We start from the raw sequence: 14,926 nt of genomic DNA, 5'->3' as shown, positions 1-14,926 counted from the left end.
CAAGAAAGGGTGATTTACATTCCTGAAAATGACCAAATCCGTGCAATACTTGTTGGGGAAAAGTATATTAGGGCGGAATATAATTAGCTACGAAGAAATATACAACAAATCCTTGATCTTTGATATACAGATATCTCGGGTATATAGCAGGGAACTGAAATAGAAAAGTAATAAAAATATTGAAGGAAATAAAATGAAAGGATTAGCACTTGCAACCTTTAGTCCTCGCGAATCTAGTCATCAAGTATCTGGGGCTCATTTGATGCCCTTGGGATATCGCCAGTATCCGGCTGGAGGCCGAGAATCTTCCATGTCTTGCCCATTACGCCCTCGTCTCTGTCAGGTGCCAGCCCTTTCCGAGAAATATCGGGAAAGGCCGCATGGTCCACAGGAAAACTAGCTGGAGCACTTGGGTTGCTTGTTGGCTGGACTCGTCTCGTGATACCAGAGCCAGCATTCAGCTTCTTCGTCTTCCTCTCTTTAACAACTTCGTCTTTCCATTGGCTCCACTGCTCATAATGTTCACGTTGCTTCATGGCATGATATTTCGGAGTTGATTTGACAGGGCACCATGCAAGACGGTTTGCAGGATCTGAAGTGCTACTTGCCTTGAGATCCACGAGTTTTGATTCCTTAGTTAACTTCAGTAAGTGACTAAGGATGTCGCGGCATTCGGCAGCCTGCTTGTGTCGATGATCGGGGTCCTGCTCATTAACCGAAGGCTTGGAACGAACCAAAGGAACGTCAAGCCAAGAGCGCATATGGTTGCTTCTCTGTACAGAATACGGATCAAGAAGGTGGGCTCGCTTATTGTCATCCCGAATATAACGAATAGCGGATTGAAGGCTGGTGACTTCCGCCCGTAAGGCCTCGTTTTCTTTCATGACTGATAATGAAGCCGCAGCGTTTACAACCCCTCCTACGCCGCTGCTTCCCTCAGAATCGGAAGCTCGTTTCAGTTTTTCGAAGCGGCTTCTGTACTCATCCCGCTCTCTTTCGATTGCCTGCATATTTTGAGATTGTCGTTCAACTAGAGCAACAAGCTCATTCTCTTTGGAGTGTAGATTCTCTATCTCAGCTTCCAAGTCTTTGACAACAGCTGCCTTTTTACCAGCCTCACGCATACGTGCTTCAAGGAGTTCGATCTTGATAGACTGCTCCTCAAAGACTCTGTCTTTTGCTCCGAGAGCATTTGACGCCTCACTCAGTTCATTCCTTAAGCGTCTGATCTCTTCTTCAGCATCCGGTGAAGTCTCCTGACTTGCCTTAAGCATCTTTGAGCGAGCAATCCATGGGGATTGTCGTCGATCAAACTCAACTGTCTGAGACAAATCGGAGGAAAGATTCGATGTCTCATCAACATAACCTGTCAAAAGACGAAGTTTATTGGCGATAATTGCAAGGGCGTCTTTTGAATCGCTGTCTCCAGGTGATCCCTCAGGAATAGAAGCAATCGCATCAGACATACTAGTCAACACTTCTGGGTACGTGAACGGTTCAGTGCGATCGTCATCATCGACAAGTTGTAGGAAACTATTTCCGATGAGCTGAGCCACTACTGACAGCTCCTTAGCGGCTTGTTCGGTTGACTCAAATGCCTCTTTGCATTCCTCCGCAAGAGCTAGTGATCTTGTTCTCAGTTCTTCTAAAGACCGAGTGACTTTGCTTGATGCAACTTTTATTCCTCTTGCCTGCTGAACGACTGTGTCAATTTTCTTGTAGAGATGTTGGCTTTCCTCGTCTTCCGGCGAAGGAGGTATTTTGGATTGAATTTTAGACTTCAATTGAGCAAGAGCGGATGCTGTGCTATCCAGATAAGTCTGCGTCAAGACAGATAGCATGTACATCTCATTTCCAGTACCTTCGACGTGTTGCGGTATTAGTGTCTCCGCTAGATGTGACAAAAGAGCAGTTGATCGCTGGAGTTCATCTGCGCAAGTCTTCTCATTCAGCTCCCCCTTTTTCAGGCTCTCAATCCAAAAGTTCAAGATGCGCTCAACTGGTTCAAGCTCGTATAGAGCTCCTTCAAAGGAAGAAAATTGTTCGCTTGAACAACCATCCATAAAAGTGACAAATCTATCACAGACCAGTGATATCCAGGTAAGTTTCTCGAGTACCTCGTAAGCCAGAAATCCATCTCGCTCAGGGAAGCGGATTGACGGGTCGGCCAGACGTTCCCTTACGGCGTTACCCATTACTGAGGCTTTGAACCCCACACGCTTAAACCGGAGGAGTGCAAGAATTGGATTCCGTTCGCTTTCGTAATAGTCAGGCAGATAAAGCTTAACAATAGACAGGTGGCTGGCAGACTCTTCTGCCTCCATTCGACCTAGCTCTAAGTCCATAGACTTGACCTGGGCTTTTGCAGCTGAAGCTTGAAGCTTCATGTTCAGATCCATCATTGCTCTCGAACGTACGGTTAGATCCGTAGCCTCAGTCTCTGTGATTTGCTGCGAAGCTCGCATGTCTTCTAGGTCATTCTGCAGGGTCGAGACCAGCTCGCGGAACTTCGAAAGGGTATATTCAAGATCTTCAATGACAGCATCTTGTTGTGAGATCTTTCGGTTTTGTTCATGATAAATACCCTCCCGGAAATCAATCTCTTCTTGGAGCTGTTTCTCAGATTCAATGTGATTGATCTCAAGCTCATCATTCAGTTCCTTTAAACTCTCGAGGTCTTCTATTATTGCCTTCAGTTCGTTCACTTCCTCCTGGTACTGCATATTTTTCTCAGTGAGCTCTTCAATCATTTCCTCGGCCCCCAAAGCCTCCACCTGCTGTTTGAGATCCTCCATGTTCGCTTCTGACGCAAGCAACTTCTCCTTGGTAGACTCATACTGAGCCTTAAGGTTGTTATAGTCCTTGAGTTCTTCCTCCAGATCCTTGATTTGATCTTTGAGGTCAGCTTCCTGTTGTTGTGTCATATCACGAAGGCGGATCAAAGCTTCACGTAGGCGCTCGTTTGTTCGTTCCATTTGCAACCATCCCTGACTCGATTTCTCTTCAGGGCTCATGACCTGTCCAAGCTGGTCATTCTCCTCCTTCAAGACTTCTACCTCCAGCTCCAATTCCTCTGTCCGAATCTTCAAAGCTTCATACTCAGCTTTGATTGATTCAGCAACTTCTTCCGCCATCTCTCGGTCCAATGCTGCCATCTCAAGAATGGATTCATGTTCAGATTGAAGTCTCTCAACTTCTTCAACCCTATATTCGGCTTCCTTCAGCTGTTTTCTCAATGTAGTAATTTCCTGTTGCTGAGGTTGATATTTTTCCCTAAGCTTCTGTATGATAGTCTCGAACTTGTCTCTCTCTGTCCGGTACGTCTCAACCATCTTTAGTTTTTCGCGGTCTTCCGCTCTTTTTTTCTCCATAATCTTCAGCTTTGTCTTCAGATCATCAAGCTCCTTCTGTACTAGCATATTGCTGCCGGAAACAGATCTCTGGCTCATCGGAGATGGTGTAGGTCGAGCCAAACTTGGCTTGACAACATCAAGCTCTGGCCCATCGGGAGGTGAGCTTGCCCGTGATGCATCTTCGCTTTGCTCACCAGAGCTCGCTTCCACTTTGCCCATTACCGGTGACTTCGCCGTAGCTGGTTTTAGTGACATACGTCTGGATGTGGCCGGGCTTATGGTTGTACGCGAAGCGGCCAACCCTGTACGAGTGGTTTTCGCAGGAGGTCCCATCGTAGATTGGGGTTGGGATTGGCGTAATGATAAACGCGAGTTAGACGTTGTAGATGTGGGAGTAGGAGCTGCTGAGCTGCGGTTTGATAAGCTTGGCCTGGGCTTATGGCTTGGAATAGTCCTCGAAGCTGTCGAGGAAGCCCGGGATGCAGCAGGAGTACCGGGTCCAGCTAACTGTTTCACCGGTGATTTGGTAGGCGACTGCACAGTCCGCACGGCTTCTTAGCAACAATACTACATAGAGTAACTGGAGAAAGTTAAAATGTATAGCTCACCCGTAACACTCGACCCAAGGCTCTTGGAGCAGGCGAAGGGCTTGAAGCAGCAGAACTCGACTTCTTCCCCCCCGGTGTAGATGACATCAAGCTCTGTCTTCTTGTTCCCACTGCGCCTCCGGGAGGCACAATCATCGACCCCGGTCTTCCCCTGCCATCGAGGCCACTTTTCGGCGCAACCCTGGGCTCTTCTTTCCTCGCCTGCTCAACAATCTCAACAATGGCAGACGCCCGGACGAACATGCCAAATCCATATTCACACTCGAAATATCTTTCTCCTTGAACTGAGCCGTCATTTTTACCGGTTGCGTCTTCGAGTTCTAATCCGATCCATTCTCCAGGGGCAAAACGCGTTGTCCCAATGAATCGAATTCTCGCGTGGCGACCGTCCGCAAGCTTGATAAGCTGGCCGGCAGCAAACCCGACCATTATGTCGGGCGACAATAAACTTAGAGGATAAGAGGAAAAAAGAAAGCAAAAGCAGCCCTTTTCCGTCGGCCTAGTGTTGTTGCAGAAAAAAGCTGCTTCCAATGTCCTTGATGTGTTTTTGGGCAGCTTTAAGGTTGTTGCTATTTACTCTATTACGTAATCACCAGGAACGATCCAGTGCTGGTTTAGAGAGGCTAATGCATATTTGTAGCCGCTTTTGACAGTGAATATCAAAGTTCGACGATGGATAGTGAAGAGCAAAGAAGCTGAGATGCTGAGAAACATGGACATCATGAGTTCGCTATCAAACAAACAGGGCTATGCGCGGTATATTCCAACACCTTCCTTTCATATACGCTAGGGGTATCTAACAAAAAAAAGTATATAATTCCAAAGGAGCGGTCATAGTCAAACAAAATACCAACAAACAAAAAATTCCGAATTCAATATCGTCGAGATACTCGTCGAATGACCTCAGAGCCCTCGTCATGCTCGATTCTAGCTGGACCAGCGCTTTCGTAGAAGCGTTCTTCTCTCATTGGTCGTGCAGTGTAGCTGGGGGCCCCATTATATCGCTCTACGGGAGGGTATTCCCTAGCATGACCGGCTTCATCCTCAACGTAGACACTCATTTCACGTCGCATAGGTCGCACACTTGTCATGCGAGGCCGAATTTCGTGATGCTCCTCATATCGAGGTACGCCAACAGGTGGAGGGCGCACGCTAGCCACACGTACGATCTCCTCATGAGGAAAGTGAGACTCGTCGACGAATGATGGTTGAGGCTGGCGGAGGTGTTGTGGTTGGCGCGATGGATAGTCTATCACTTGTACACTGGCGCTACGCATCGCTGATCCACGGTCCGCGGCTTCGCTGTCATAGTATCGAGGATCACCAAGTTCGTTGCCTGTAGTATAGCTTGAGCCAGGGCCTGCACCGGGACCAGCATTACGACGGTAGGTAATCTCAGGAGGTGGCATTTCCTGAATGTACCTACGGTCTCGGTAGTGATCATCAACTATCGACATAGACCGAGTAGGGGCATGACTGACTCCGTCATAGGCCTCGACTCTGGGCGGCCGCACTGATACTGGAGGCATAGCACGCGGTGCATCAATTGACTCGTAGAACCTATTACCTTCCGCATCAACTACGATGCGTCTTTGCGACGGAGGAGGGCCCATGACACGGGACTCAGAGACGCGAACTGGGGCATAACTTTCACGGTACTGGGGCGAGAGTGGCCTGGTCATGTATCTTCTGGTGGTGGTATATTGTGCCGGTTGGCTCTCTTCGTGGTACCTAGGCCGCTCCGAGTGAATGGGCTCAACGTAGGATACAGCTCGCCCGTGGCGTGGAGATATCTCGGCGATCGGCTCCGAATACTCTTGAACATACTCTGCCTGTCGAGCATGTTGTAAACTAGCCACTCGTCGTAGGTCATGCTCATCCCGAATAGGGCGTCTATATCCTATTCTCGAAGTTGTTCGAGGGGTATGTAGCTCAATTGGACTGTCCAATTCATAGTTCCTACCATGCCCATCATCATACGCCGGAACACGACCAGCTATAACATGGTCGTCGTGACGAGACACATAATCAACATCAGTCGGCACTTCCTGAGCTAACCGGCTCCTAGGATAATGGGACACTGCTGGAGGAGCATCTATGAATGGCGGGGGAGAGACTGGCTCTGGTTTAATATATGGCATATCAGGAGATGCAGCGGCTCTTCTCTCTTCCGCGAGTTTCTTCTTGTCTTGAGCTTGCTGAATGCGACGACGTTTCCGTGACATTAACTGCTGAGGATGGCCGGTCTCTGGACTAGTACGTGCAGAGCCTTGATCAACAGGTGCCTTCACAGACTGTCTACTTTGTCGACCTTGACGGGGCTGCGTTATTGAGGAGACCCTTGTAACGGCAAGAGGCGAGACACGGGAAGGCTGGGGTGCTGCTGGAGACGTGATATGGTTTCTCACCACCCGTAAATTCTTAGGAGCTGGAGACGGTTGGTCTGGAGGTTGTTGAATGGGAAGGGGTTGCCGTCTACTTGATGGGCTAAGATAGCTGGGCTCTAGTAAGTCTTGTCGCCCATTAACCATTAGGTCAGGGCCTGGCGGGGAATATTCTGGCTCCTCATACGGCTCTGGCGGGGAGTAATGATTTTCATTATCCTCAGTCCATGGGTGAATATTCTCCAGGTCCCTTCTTGCATCATCGTCAATGTTAGCATGCTGATCAAGCAGATGGTGATTACCAGAAGCAGAAACATGCTCAGGCTCATGGACACCGGCACGATCTACGATAACAGTCTCGTCACTCTCGTCTGTATCCATATTCCCAGCCAGCGGCGGCGCAGGTGCCATTTCTTCATCGTATTCCTCGTTTTGCGGCGAATCGGGAGCTCTGCTCGAGTAGTAGGAATTCTCGTCGAAGGAATCACTGGCTGCATTGCCATTATTAGCCCGATCACCATCACCATCAATACCAGTGTTATCATCTTGATCGTAAGGAGGGGAAAGCGGTTTCACTATCTCCAACGCCTTGTTGAAAACATCCGAGACGTCAAAGTCAGGCTTTAGCTCCTGTAACGGCGGCTTCTGCCTCTCCTCTACCCTCTTCTGCTCTGCATAATCTCGCAGTGCACGTTCAATCCGCTGCCGTTGCAATTGAGTCTCTGCTCGGATGAGATCATCTGATTTTGTCAGGAAGATAGGGTCTATTTCTGATGTTGGCTTCGGAGTCGACGCGCCTGTGACGGGGGAGTCAGTGTCTCCGCTCACAGTAGTAGTCGCCGGCTGAGGCCAGGAAGTAGATGTGACCGTCCCTTGAGCAGCATGGTGTGCCGGAGGAAGAGAAGAAGGGGGTCCTGGTTCCGAAGCCGAAGCTTGAGAACTGGGGGCGACGACAGACGCGGAAGTCGACGACGGCGACGTCTGCCCAACGGTCCGCGGAGGAACTTTGCGAATCACACTCTCCGGGACTTTCAGCCTAGGATGAGTGCCAGCAAAGATCTGGTCGCGGATGTTCAATATCTTTTCATACTCGGCCACCTCTTTGGTAGGCAGTTGCGAGTCGTTGCGGGCAGACGGAGCAGGCACCGACGTAAAGGCGACCTGGCCGTGTAAATGGCCACCGGACGCGAGCATCATGACCCTCGAGCGAGTTCACTCGAATCTAGGAGCAAAACGAGACGCGATGCTCGAAGCTGTCTTCTTGTTGACTTTCTTTCCTCTAGGTCGCCTTTGTTCAAATGGAAAGTTGAAATTTGACGGCAGCTCCAAAGTTCCGTGTCACGTGAATACTGATTGGCCTTGACGGGACTACTTATGTCATCTAATCCCTGCTTATGTAATCCAAGAGGCCTCTTCGGACGAGAGGAAGAAAGAGTCAGAAGAAGACGAAGAAGCGATGAAGCGCGGAGGACAAGAAGGAGAAAGAAGACGAAGCTACGGAGTATAGTAGTTGACTTGCGGAAGGCGGATATTACGCATAGGTGACAAGATGGAGGAATCAAATGGTACTCGGGACTCGCGACCGGTCTTCTTCTTTGACATTGACAACTGTGTACGTTCGTTCTATGACATCAACCAGCAGTCCTGATATGTGACAGGCCCCCGAGGGGAGCCTTTTGAACACCAGATTGGCGCTCAGCTACGATGATCTATTATAATGGTTTCAGACATAGGGATGGATATGTGCTAACATGTTTCTCTTTGAATGGGCAGCTCTACTCACGGGGTGTGTTGCGCAATATATAACGCCAGGCGGGGGTGGTTGCTACTTAGAACAGCCAGCTAACAGTCATAACCTTCGCCGGCAGATAGCAAAATCCATGACTTGATGCAGGAACTCATTGGTTAGACGTCTCATAATGCTTCTTTAGTTGCCAATGATGGGGCGTATAGACGAGTGACCTTGCTAATGGTGACACCGTAGACAAGTTCTTTGTCAAACACCTGTCCCTCGATGTGGAGGATGCAGTGATGCTTCACCACCGCTACTACAAGGAATACGGCCTGGCAATCGAAGGGCTGACTCGATTTCACAAGATCGACCCGCTCATGTTCAATCGGGAAGTCGACGATGCCCTGCCACTAGACGACATCCTGAAGCCCAACATGAAGCTCCGGACGTTGCTGGAGGACTTTGACAAAACCAAAGTAAAGCTCTGGTTGCTGACGAATGCATACGTCACTCATGGGAAGAGAGTAGTCAAACTTCTGGGCGTGGATGATTTATTTGAGGGTATCACCTACTGTGACTATGGTGCAGAAAAGCTTGTCTGCAAGCCAGATCGGGAGATGTACCTGAAGGCAGAGAGGGAGGCGGGAGCCGCTTCGCCAGAACAGTGCTATTTCGTTGGTAAGTTTTGTTTGCATCTTGAATACGCTTACTCTGTACGGAGTTTGCTCTGCTTAAATCGCGTGGTTGGATTTTTTTTTTTTTTTTTTTTTGGGTTTCTAACGAGTTGTTCCGCAGACGACTCGCACCTTAACTGTCGTCATGCCCAGGCTCACAATTGGACGACAATTCACTTTGTCGAGCCGACCCTACCAGCGCCAGAAACCCGGGCGTCCAAGTATCAGATCGCCGATCTTGAGGAGATTCGGACCCTGTTTCCGCAGTTCTTCAAGGCGACGAACTAGTTGTTCTGTCTGTAAATAGGAAACCAACTATAACGTAAATATTGTAAAAATGAATACATCCTATCGTATCTGCTAAAAAAAGCATGGCGGGCAGAAATAATGCACCAAAGAGGCGAATACCATGTAGGAGGCTTGCTGGGTGAACCGTGGGCAAGTCTTATGTTTGCATCATCAACGGCGGCAAGGCCGGCAGTTAACGCACACTCAGGATATCTCTTGTGTTTTTCGCCCGTGGCTGCCATCCATTCAGCCGAAGCAGAGAAAGAGGGCCTGTGGCCAGACTCGTCTCAGGGATGTTTTGGGACACGGATCCCTGCTCGTCCCAGCGCAGAGAAAAGATACGACACACCCTGGACTATAGCAGTGACAAGGTATGCATATCTCACCGTCCAACATGCAAGTTGCACGGCGTAGTCCCCCTATCTGTCTCTCTGCTTGCATGTTAGCGCCATACACTTCGCGATATACAGAGTACGTGGTAGGGTAATGCTGGTGCTGACAATGTCTGCCTGGACCACAGGCAGCGCAACGCGCCGTGAAATACACCTGAAATGACATCAACAACTCTCACAGCTTCATGTCTCTCGCTCTCTGTGGCTGTACCGTATTTCTGGCTCCTCCTAGCGTTGAAGTCATGCATTTGCCCTCCTCCGAGGGCATCCTTCAAAAAGCTGGAGCTGAAGCCCGTCTCCTGCTGATTCTTTCTTTCCTTTTTTTTTTTTCCTCTTCTTCCTCACCCTTCGCTGCTCCATCTTTCCACAGCCCAAGTACGCTACCAAGGCAGCCTATATTGCTTTTTCGCTCTCACGCTCCAGCCTGGGTTCCTGGATTTTCCAACTCTCAGCCCAAAAGTCTCTCTCGTCCTGCCACCTTGTCACATCCACCTCCATCTTCACCACCCGCCGTGCCCCCATTAGCCCTTTCTGACCCCTTCTCAAACCCCTCTCACCTCCTCTCAACCTGCTACCTGCCTCTTTTTCTCGCTCTTCTCGCTTTTTTTCCTTCTTCTTTTCGCCGTCTCTTGCTTGCGTCTTTCGGTCGTCATCTTTAACTGCTGACTCAAATATTATATAATATTCTCTCACGTGTTGCCAACGCTATCCCCTTCCAGGACTAGCGCTGGCAGAAAAGAAGGCCCTCCCCCCAAAAAACGAGTCGCGCCCGCCCACCGCCTTCCCTTTTCTCTCTCTCTTTTTTTCGCTTTTCCCTCTTAGTTTTTTCTTCCTCTTCAGCTTCACTTTTGCCTCTTTTGGATCTTTCAACCTCGACCCTCCGTCTCTCTCCCGCTGCTCGTTCTTCCTCCTCCTCCGTCCGCCTCCCCTCTCCCTCTCCCTCTCACCACCTCTCTCGCCCCCCTCGCTTCTCTTTCTCGTCGTCTTCGTCTCTCCGTCTTCGTTTCTTTCTCCTCGTGTTTAGCACTCGTTGTCGTTGTCGTTGATCGTACCCCCGTTCGTCCCCGTGTATGCCTCTGGTTAGGACTCGCGACCTCCCTTCCACCCTGGCGCCCTAGACGATGCATAAGATCTCCAACTTCACCGGCCAGGCTCGCCATGGCTGGGAACGCATGACGCCCAACTTTGGCATGTCACGGCCTCAGCAGGATGCTCCCAACTCGCAGTATCGCCGTCCCCAGGGACCGGGCCAGCCACCTCCACAGCAGCCGCACCACCAGCAGCACCCCTCCCAGCAGCATCAGCAGCTCCCACTTCAGCAGCAGCAGCAGCAACAACAACAGCAGCAGCAATCGCAGCAGCTCCCGCCACATCATCAGCCATCACAATCGGCCTCTCCAAATCCTACCAGTGGTGCCAGCACCCCCGCCGGAACGGTTGTGTCTGCTGCTCCTTCCGTTGAACCGCAGCTGATTAATATATCCTTTAATATACCATTTTCCTCGAATTTGCCTGGCCCAGATCCTGCAGATATTCTGCACTCGTCTCCAAACGCCTTCCAACGATGGACATTTCCGGAGGGTACTCCAGAGGGGACCCCTACCCACCGTCTGCCAGTCCACACGCAGCATGTTGACTCACTGCGTAAGTTGTGCCGTCAGATGAGTGAGAGCAGTGGCGGCCGGATCGAGGCTACCGTCACCTCGTCCGAGCCCAAGATGGCCTCTCCCATGCAGAGACGTCATCATGGGCTCGTCACCAACGTCTGCATCTCAGGAGAAGCAGAAATGGTACAGCAGATGAAGGCCAGGATATATCGGGAAACGCCAATCGTCCTGGTATGTGGTCCCGTTTCACTCTTGATCCATGCAGAATACTGACCGTTGCTCTAGCGGAGTTTGACCATTGACGTCGACGTCGACCTCCTCTTGCAGAAGGAGACCGATTCGATCCGCAAGATTGTGCTCGAACATATCGATATATTGGCGGGCTACACCGGAGCGGATATCTTCCTGCTTAGCCCCAAGATTGTTGATGCTGACAATGCCCTCAGTTCCTCTTATGGCTACTCTGCTGATGGTGGGCTGAACCGACGTTTCAGGATTGCCATCTACAGTGACGCAGAGAGTGCTGAACATGCAAAGTCAAGAGTATTGATCATGATCGATCAGATAGTACGTTGCACTCCCTCTGTTTCCTCTTTGTTGCAATGCCCATTCTTTTCTGACTTAAATATCTAGCTCAAACGGCGCGTTGATGCTGTAAGACTAGAATTGAGTACTCATTTCCTTGTCTGTGGCCGTACACGCAAGAACATCAAAATGATTGAAGCCACCACAAATACTGCTATCTATTTCCCTCCCCCGTTCCCCCGTGTATACGGCTACATGCCCCCGGGTGCAACGAGACGCTGCGAGGACGAAGTATATATCACTGGAAACAGCCAAGAGGATATCAACCTCGTTAAACAAAAGCTCCGCGATCTAGTTGCTGTTCTCAAGATATATGTCAAAGAAGCCATCATCCACCCCGAAAAGGTTGACAGCATCATCCTTGAGCGCTTGGACAAGATCCAGAAGGTCATGGAAGCAAATGGGTGTTTTGTTCTACTTCCCCAGCTAGGTAGCGGGACTAGCTCCATTAGGGTCCAGGGAACAGATGTTTTGCATGTCGAGCGTACTATCCGTGAGCTCATGAATGTCGTAAGTTATTTGTCTCCATATCAGCTGGCATGGAGTACCACTAACAGTTCTAGGCTGGTCAATTTTATGGTGCTACATGGTGGCTCATGGCAGACAATCCACAAATGCGAACTCCGTCCCCAGCAGACGTCAGAACAATGCTTTCTGATATCTGTGCGAATTCTGGTGCGGACGTCACTTTCGACAACTTAACATTCCACATCCACGGCTCAGACGACTCTGTCAAGGCTGCTATGATGGTCATTCATCAAATTCCCTTCGTCAAAAGGTCCCCGCACCAGATGAAAGTTAAGATTGAGCTCGCCAATGAACACAAGGAGTTCGTGAGCGGTAAGAAGAATGGCAAGATTAACAAAATCATGAGCCAAAGTAAGTAGCTTATCCTATATTGGCAAAATATGTGTTTGTAAATCATCTGATCCTCCGTACTAACGTTCTATAGTTGTAGGAAACGTCCAAATTATTTTTGACGGCTTCAACGAGTACAACTTTTATATCGATGTTTGTGCCAATGACTATGAAGCCGTTAAACAGGGTCTCCACCTTGTTGAGCAAGAGATGCCAGCATCTATTTCCTTCCATGTTCCAGACCAATACCACAAACGTATCATCGGTATCGGTGGCCAGCATATTCAGCGTGTCATGAAGAAATATTCTGTCTTCGTCAAATTTTCCAATGCTATGGACAGAGGCGGCGCCGGAAAAGATGACGACGATGGCCGAGTCGAGAACGTTATCTGTCGTACCCCAGCAAGGAACGCACAGAATCTCGAACTAGTCAAACAGGAAATTATGGACATGGTTGAGAAAGTCGTGAGTCGTCCTCATATAGACACAACAACTCAGGGATGATTTTGCTCATGTCCACTTTGAACGAGTCCTAGGATGCCGAGTTCGTCTCGGAGACCGTCGTCGTCAACCGTCTTTACCATCGTAATCTGGTTGCAAGGATCAAGGATATTGATGAGCTAGAGAAGAAGTGGAATTGCAAGATTGACTTCCCAAGCACAGAAACGGCCAGTGATCTAGTCACTATCTCTGGCCCAGAATATCAAGTACCACAGGCTGTTGATGCGTTCTTGGTATGTTGCTGCACTCTTCTATCTCGGCGTTTTCTTCCAATCATTGCTAACTTAACTCTATAGGGAATGGTCCCGGAAAGCCATTCTATGGTGTTCGGTGTCTCCGATGAACTTCGAGCGTTCTTCCTTACGCCCGAGTTTTCGGAAGTCATATGCCGAAATCTGCGAGAACAATATGAAATCGAGCTTTCCCTGGGAACAGCAACCCGTCAAGCCATTGTTGACCCAGAGAATGCAGAGCCTCTATCTGAAGATACACTTGACATGAACTTCACTCGTAACAATGCTGGCGGCATCAAAGACGCTGTTGATTTCCTTATTTCTCGCCTTGTTCCCCACGGTCTAGACGCCACGACTGTCAAGGGCAGCATCCCCCGGCCTAAGTCTGATTCTTTCGAGGACTCGCTTCCATTTTTCGATTCCAAGCTTCTTCATCATGCTCCCCCTCCGCTTGTTGCAGACTCACCTATCCGCGCCAGCTTTGCTACTGATGACTCTGCCGACCGCGGTTCCATCTTTGGACGTCTTCGAAAACCGGGCTCTATCGCATCCTTCTCATCACTCATTGGCCGAAAGAATCAATCTTCGTCGCCAGGTTCGCTGTTCAAGCACGCCTCCAGCAACGCCTCAAAAGCCTCTCTTGTCTCCATGGAATCTCGAGACAGTGGTTACCGTAACCCTTGGAATGACTCTGGCGTCAATCTAGCAAAGGAAGACCTGCTCACTCCATCAGGTAACGGCTGGCCCACTCGGTTTGACAATAAGTTCCCCTTCGGAACCGGGGGCTCCGGATCAGTGTCTGGAGGTGACATGACTCCCAGGCACGACTTACGAGCTTCCTTCGACAGCGGACGACCCAGCACTTCCAACTCCTACTCTGCTCCTATCGGTCCCCCTCGCTAAGCAGCCAACTCTTCCACAAACCCGCATCTCTTATATCATGAAACGACGGAAAATAAGGTCGAAAAACTATTTATACCCAACCCAGTCATCAATGATACCAAAAAAGAACACCGTTGAATGAGTTTCATTTTCCCCTTCTTTCGAAAAGTCACTGACACTATATTTTCATCGAACTCTTGGTCGATCCAACTGTTCCTTTCTTGCTTAACATCGTGGGGAGAATTCCTCTTTTCTGAAGTTGCTTTTTTGGTAGGAGCTACTCCTGTTTCCATTTATTATACCATGTCTCATCTTTCTTGTTCTCTGCCTTGTTTCATCGGATACCCCCACCCCGCTCTCGCTTACTTATACCAAACCTTTATAGCTTCCTCTCGGTGTTCACGTTTCATGTTTCTTCGAAGGGTTTCTCTTCTTATACTTTTGTTCTCTTTCTCCAGCTTTTATACCTCTTGTGTTTCCTTTCTCTTTTCTGCAAATCATCTATATGACATGATACCACACACCACAGCTGTCTGCTTTACACAAGTATAAACAAGGGACCCCTCTATACAAGTCTAACGAACTTAAGAAAAGGGGAGAAAAAAAAATAAAACAAGGCTGAATTATCATTACCTTCTGTGTACTCACTAGGCTTCTCATTCTTTAAATGTTGAAAGTCTATAAATGTATAACGGACCTGTACCTACAACATGGCTTGGTACTGCCATTTTAGCAATATAAATTCTCGCATAGCATAGAGGAAATGATAATTCAGTCGACAGTTTTCTTAAACTTTCTTTCTGCCCCTCGCTCATTTGGTTTAAAGTCG

At 49.1% G+C, this 14,926-nt stretch overlaps 6 protein-coding genes across 6 annotated transcripts; 4 read left to right on the top strand and 2 right to left on the bottom strand.

Moving 5' to 3' along the window:
• Positions 1-233: 233 nt before the first annotated feature.
• On the bottom strand, positions 234-3,572 carry ARB_03830 (uncharacterized protein; the record flags this gene model as incomplete). The annotated part of the gene is made up of 1 exon (XM_003009858.1): positions 234-3,572. One exon carries the CDS (start codon positions 3,570-3,572, stop codon positions 234-236), a length of 3,339 nt encoding a protein of 1,112 aa, XP_003009904.1.
• A 58-nt stretch (positions 3,573-3,630) lies between these two features.
• Positions 3,631-4,244, top strand: ARB_03829 (uncharacterized protein; the record flags this gene model as incomplete). The annotated part of the gene is made up of 2 exons (XM_003009857.1): positions 3,631-3,879; positions 3,957-4,244. 2 exons carry the CDS (start codon positions 3,631-3,633, stop codon positions 4,242-4,244), a joined length of 537 nt encoding a protein of 178 aa, XP_003009903.1.
• A 589-nt stretch (positions 4,245-4,833) lies between these two features.
• On the bottom strand, positions 4,834-7,539 carry ARB_03828 (uncharacterized protein; the record flags this gene model as incomplete). Its single annotated transcript, XM_003009856.1, has 1 exon — positions 4,834-7,539. The coding sequence occupies one exon, from the start codon at positions 7,537-7,539 to the stop codon at positions 4,834-4,836; it is 2,706 nt and encodes a 901-aa protein (XP_003009902.1).
• Positions 7,540-8,110: 571 nt separating this feature from the next.
• On the top strand, positions 8,111-9,039 carry ARB_03827 (uncharacterized protein; the record flags this gene model as incomplete). Its single annotated transcript, XM_003009855.1, has 3 exons — positions 8,111-8,131; positions 8,299-8,755; positions 8,873-9,039. The coding sequence occupies 3 exons, from the start codon at positions 8,111-8,113 to the stop codon at positions 9,037-9,039; spliced, it is 645 nt and encodes a 214-aa protein (XP_003009901.1).
• Positions 9,040-9,673: 634 nt separating this feature from the next.
• ARB_03826 (uncharacterized protein) lies at positions 9,674-10,455 on the top strand (the record flags this gene model as incomplete). The annotated part of the gene is made up of 2 exons (XM_003009854.1): positions 9,674-10,076; positions 10,157-10,455. The coding sequence occupies 2 exons, from the start codon at positions 9,674-9,676 to the stop codon at positions 10,453-10,455; spliced, it is 702 nt and encodes a 233-aa protein (XP_003009900.1).
• Positions 10,456-10,552: 97 nt separating this feature from the next.
• On the top strand, positions 10,553-14,118 carry ARB_03825 (uncharacterized protein; the record flags this gene model as incomplete). The annotated part of the gene is made up of 7 exons (XM_003009853.1): positions 10,553-11,269; positions 11,324-11,605; positions 11,672-12,133; positions 12,187-12,502; positions 12,576-12,946; positions 13,018-13,215; positions 13,279-14,118. 7 exons carry the CDS (start codon positions 10,553-10,555, stop codon positions 14,116-14,118), a joined length of 3,186 nt encoding a protein of 1,061 aa, XP_003009899.1.
• Between the last annotated feature and the right edge of the window lie 808 nt (positions 14,119-14,926).

This window comes from Trichophyton benhamiae (genome assembly GCF_000151125.1).
Source record: "Trichophyton benhamiae CBS 112371 chromosome Unknown contig00346.0, whole genome shotgun sequence".
Classification (NCBI taxonomy): domain Eukaryota; kingdom Fungi; phylum Ascomycota; class Eurotiomycetes; order Onygenales; family Arthrodermataceae; genus Trichophyton; species Trichophyton benhamiae.
The sequence above is the reverse complement of the archived record's forward strand: the minus strand, read 5'-3'. Positions and strand labels throughout refer to the sequence as shown.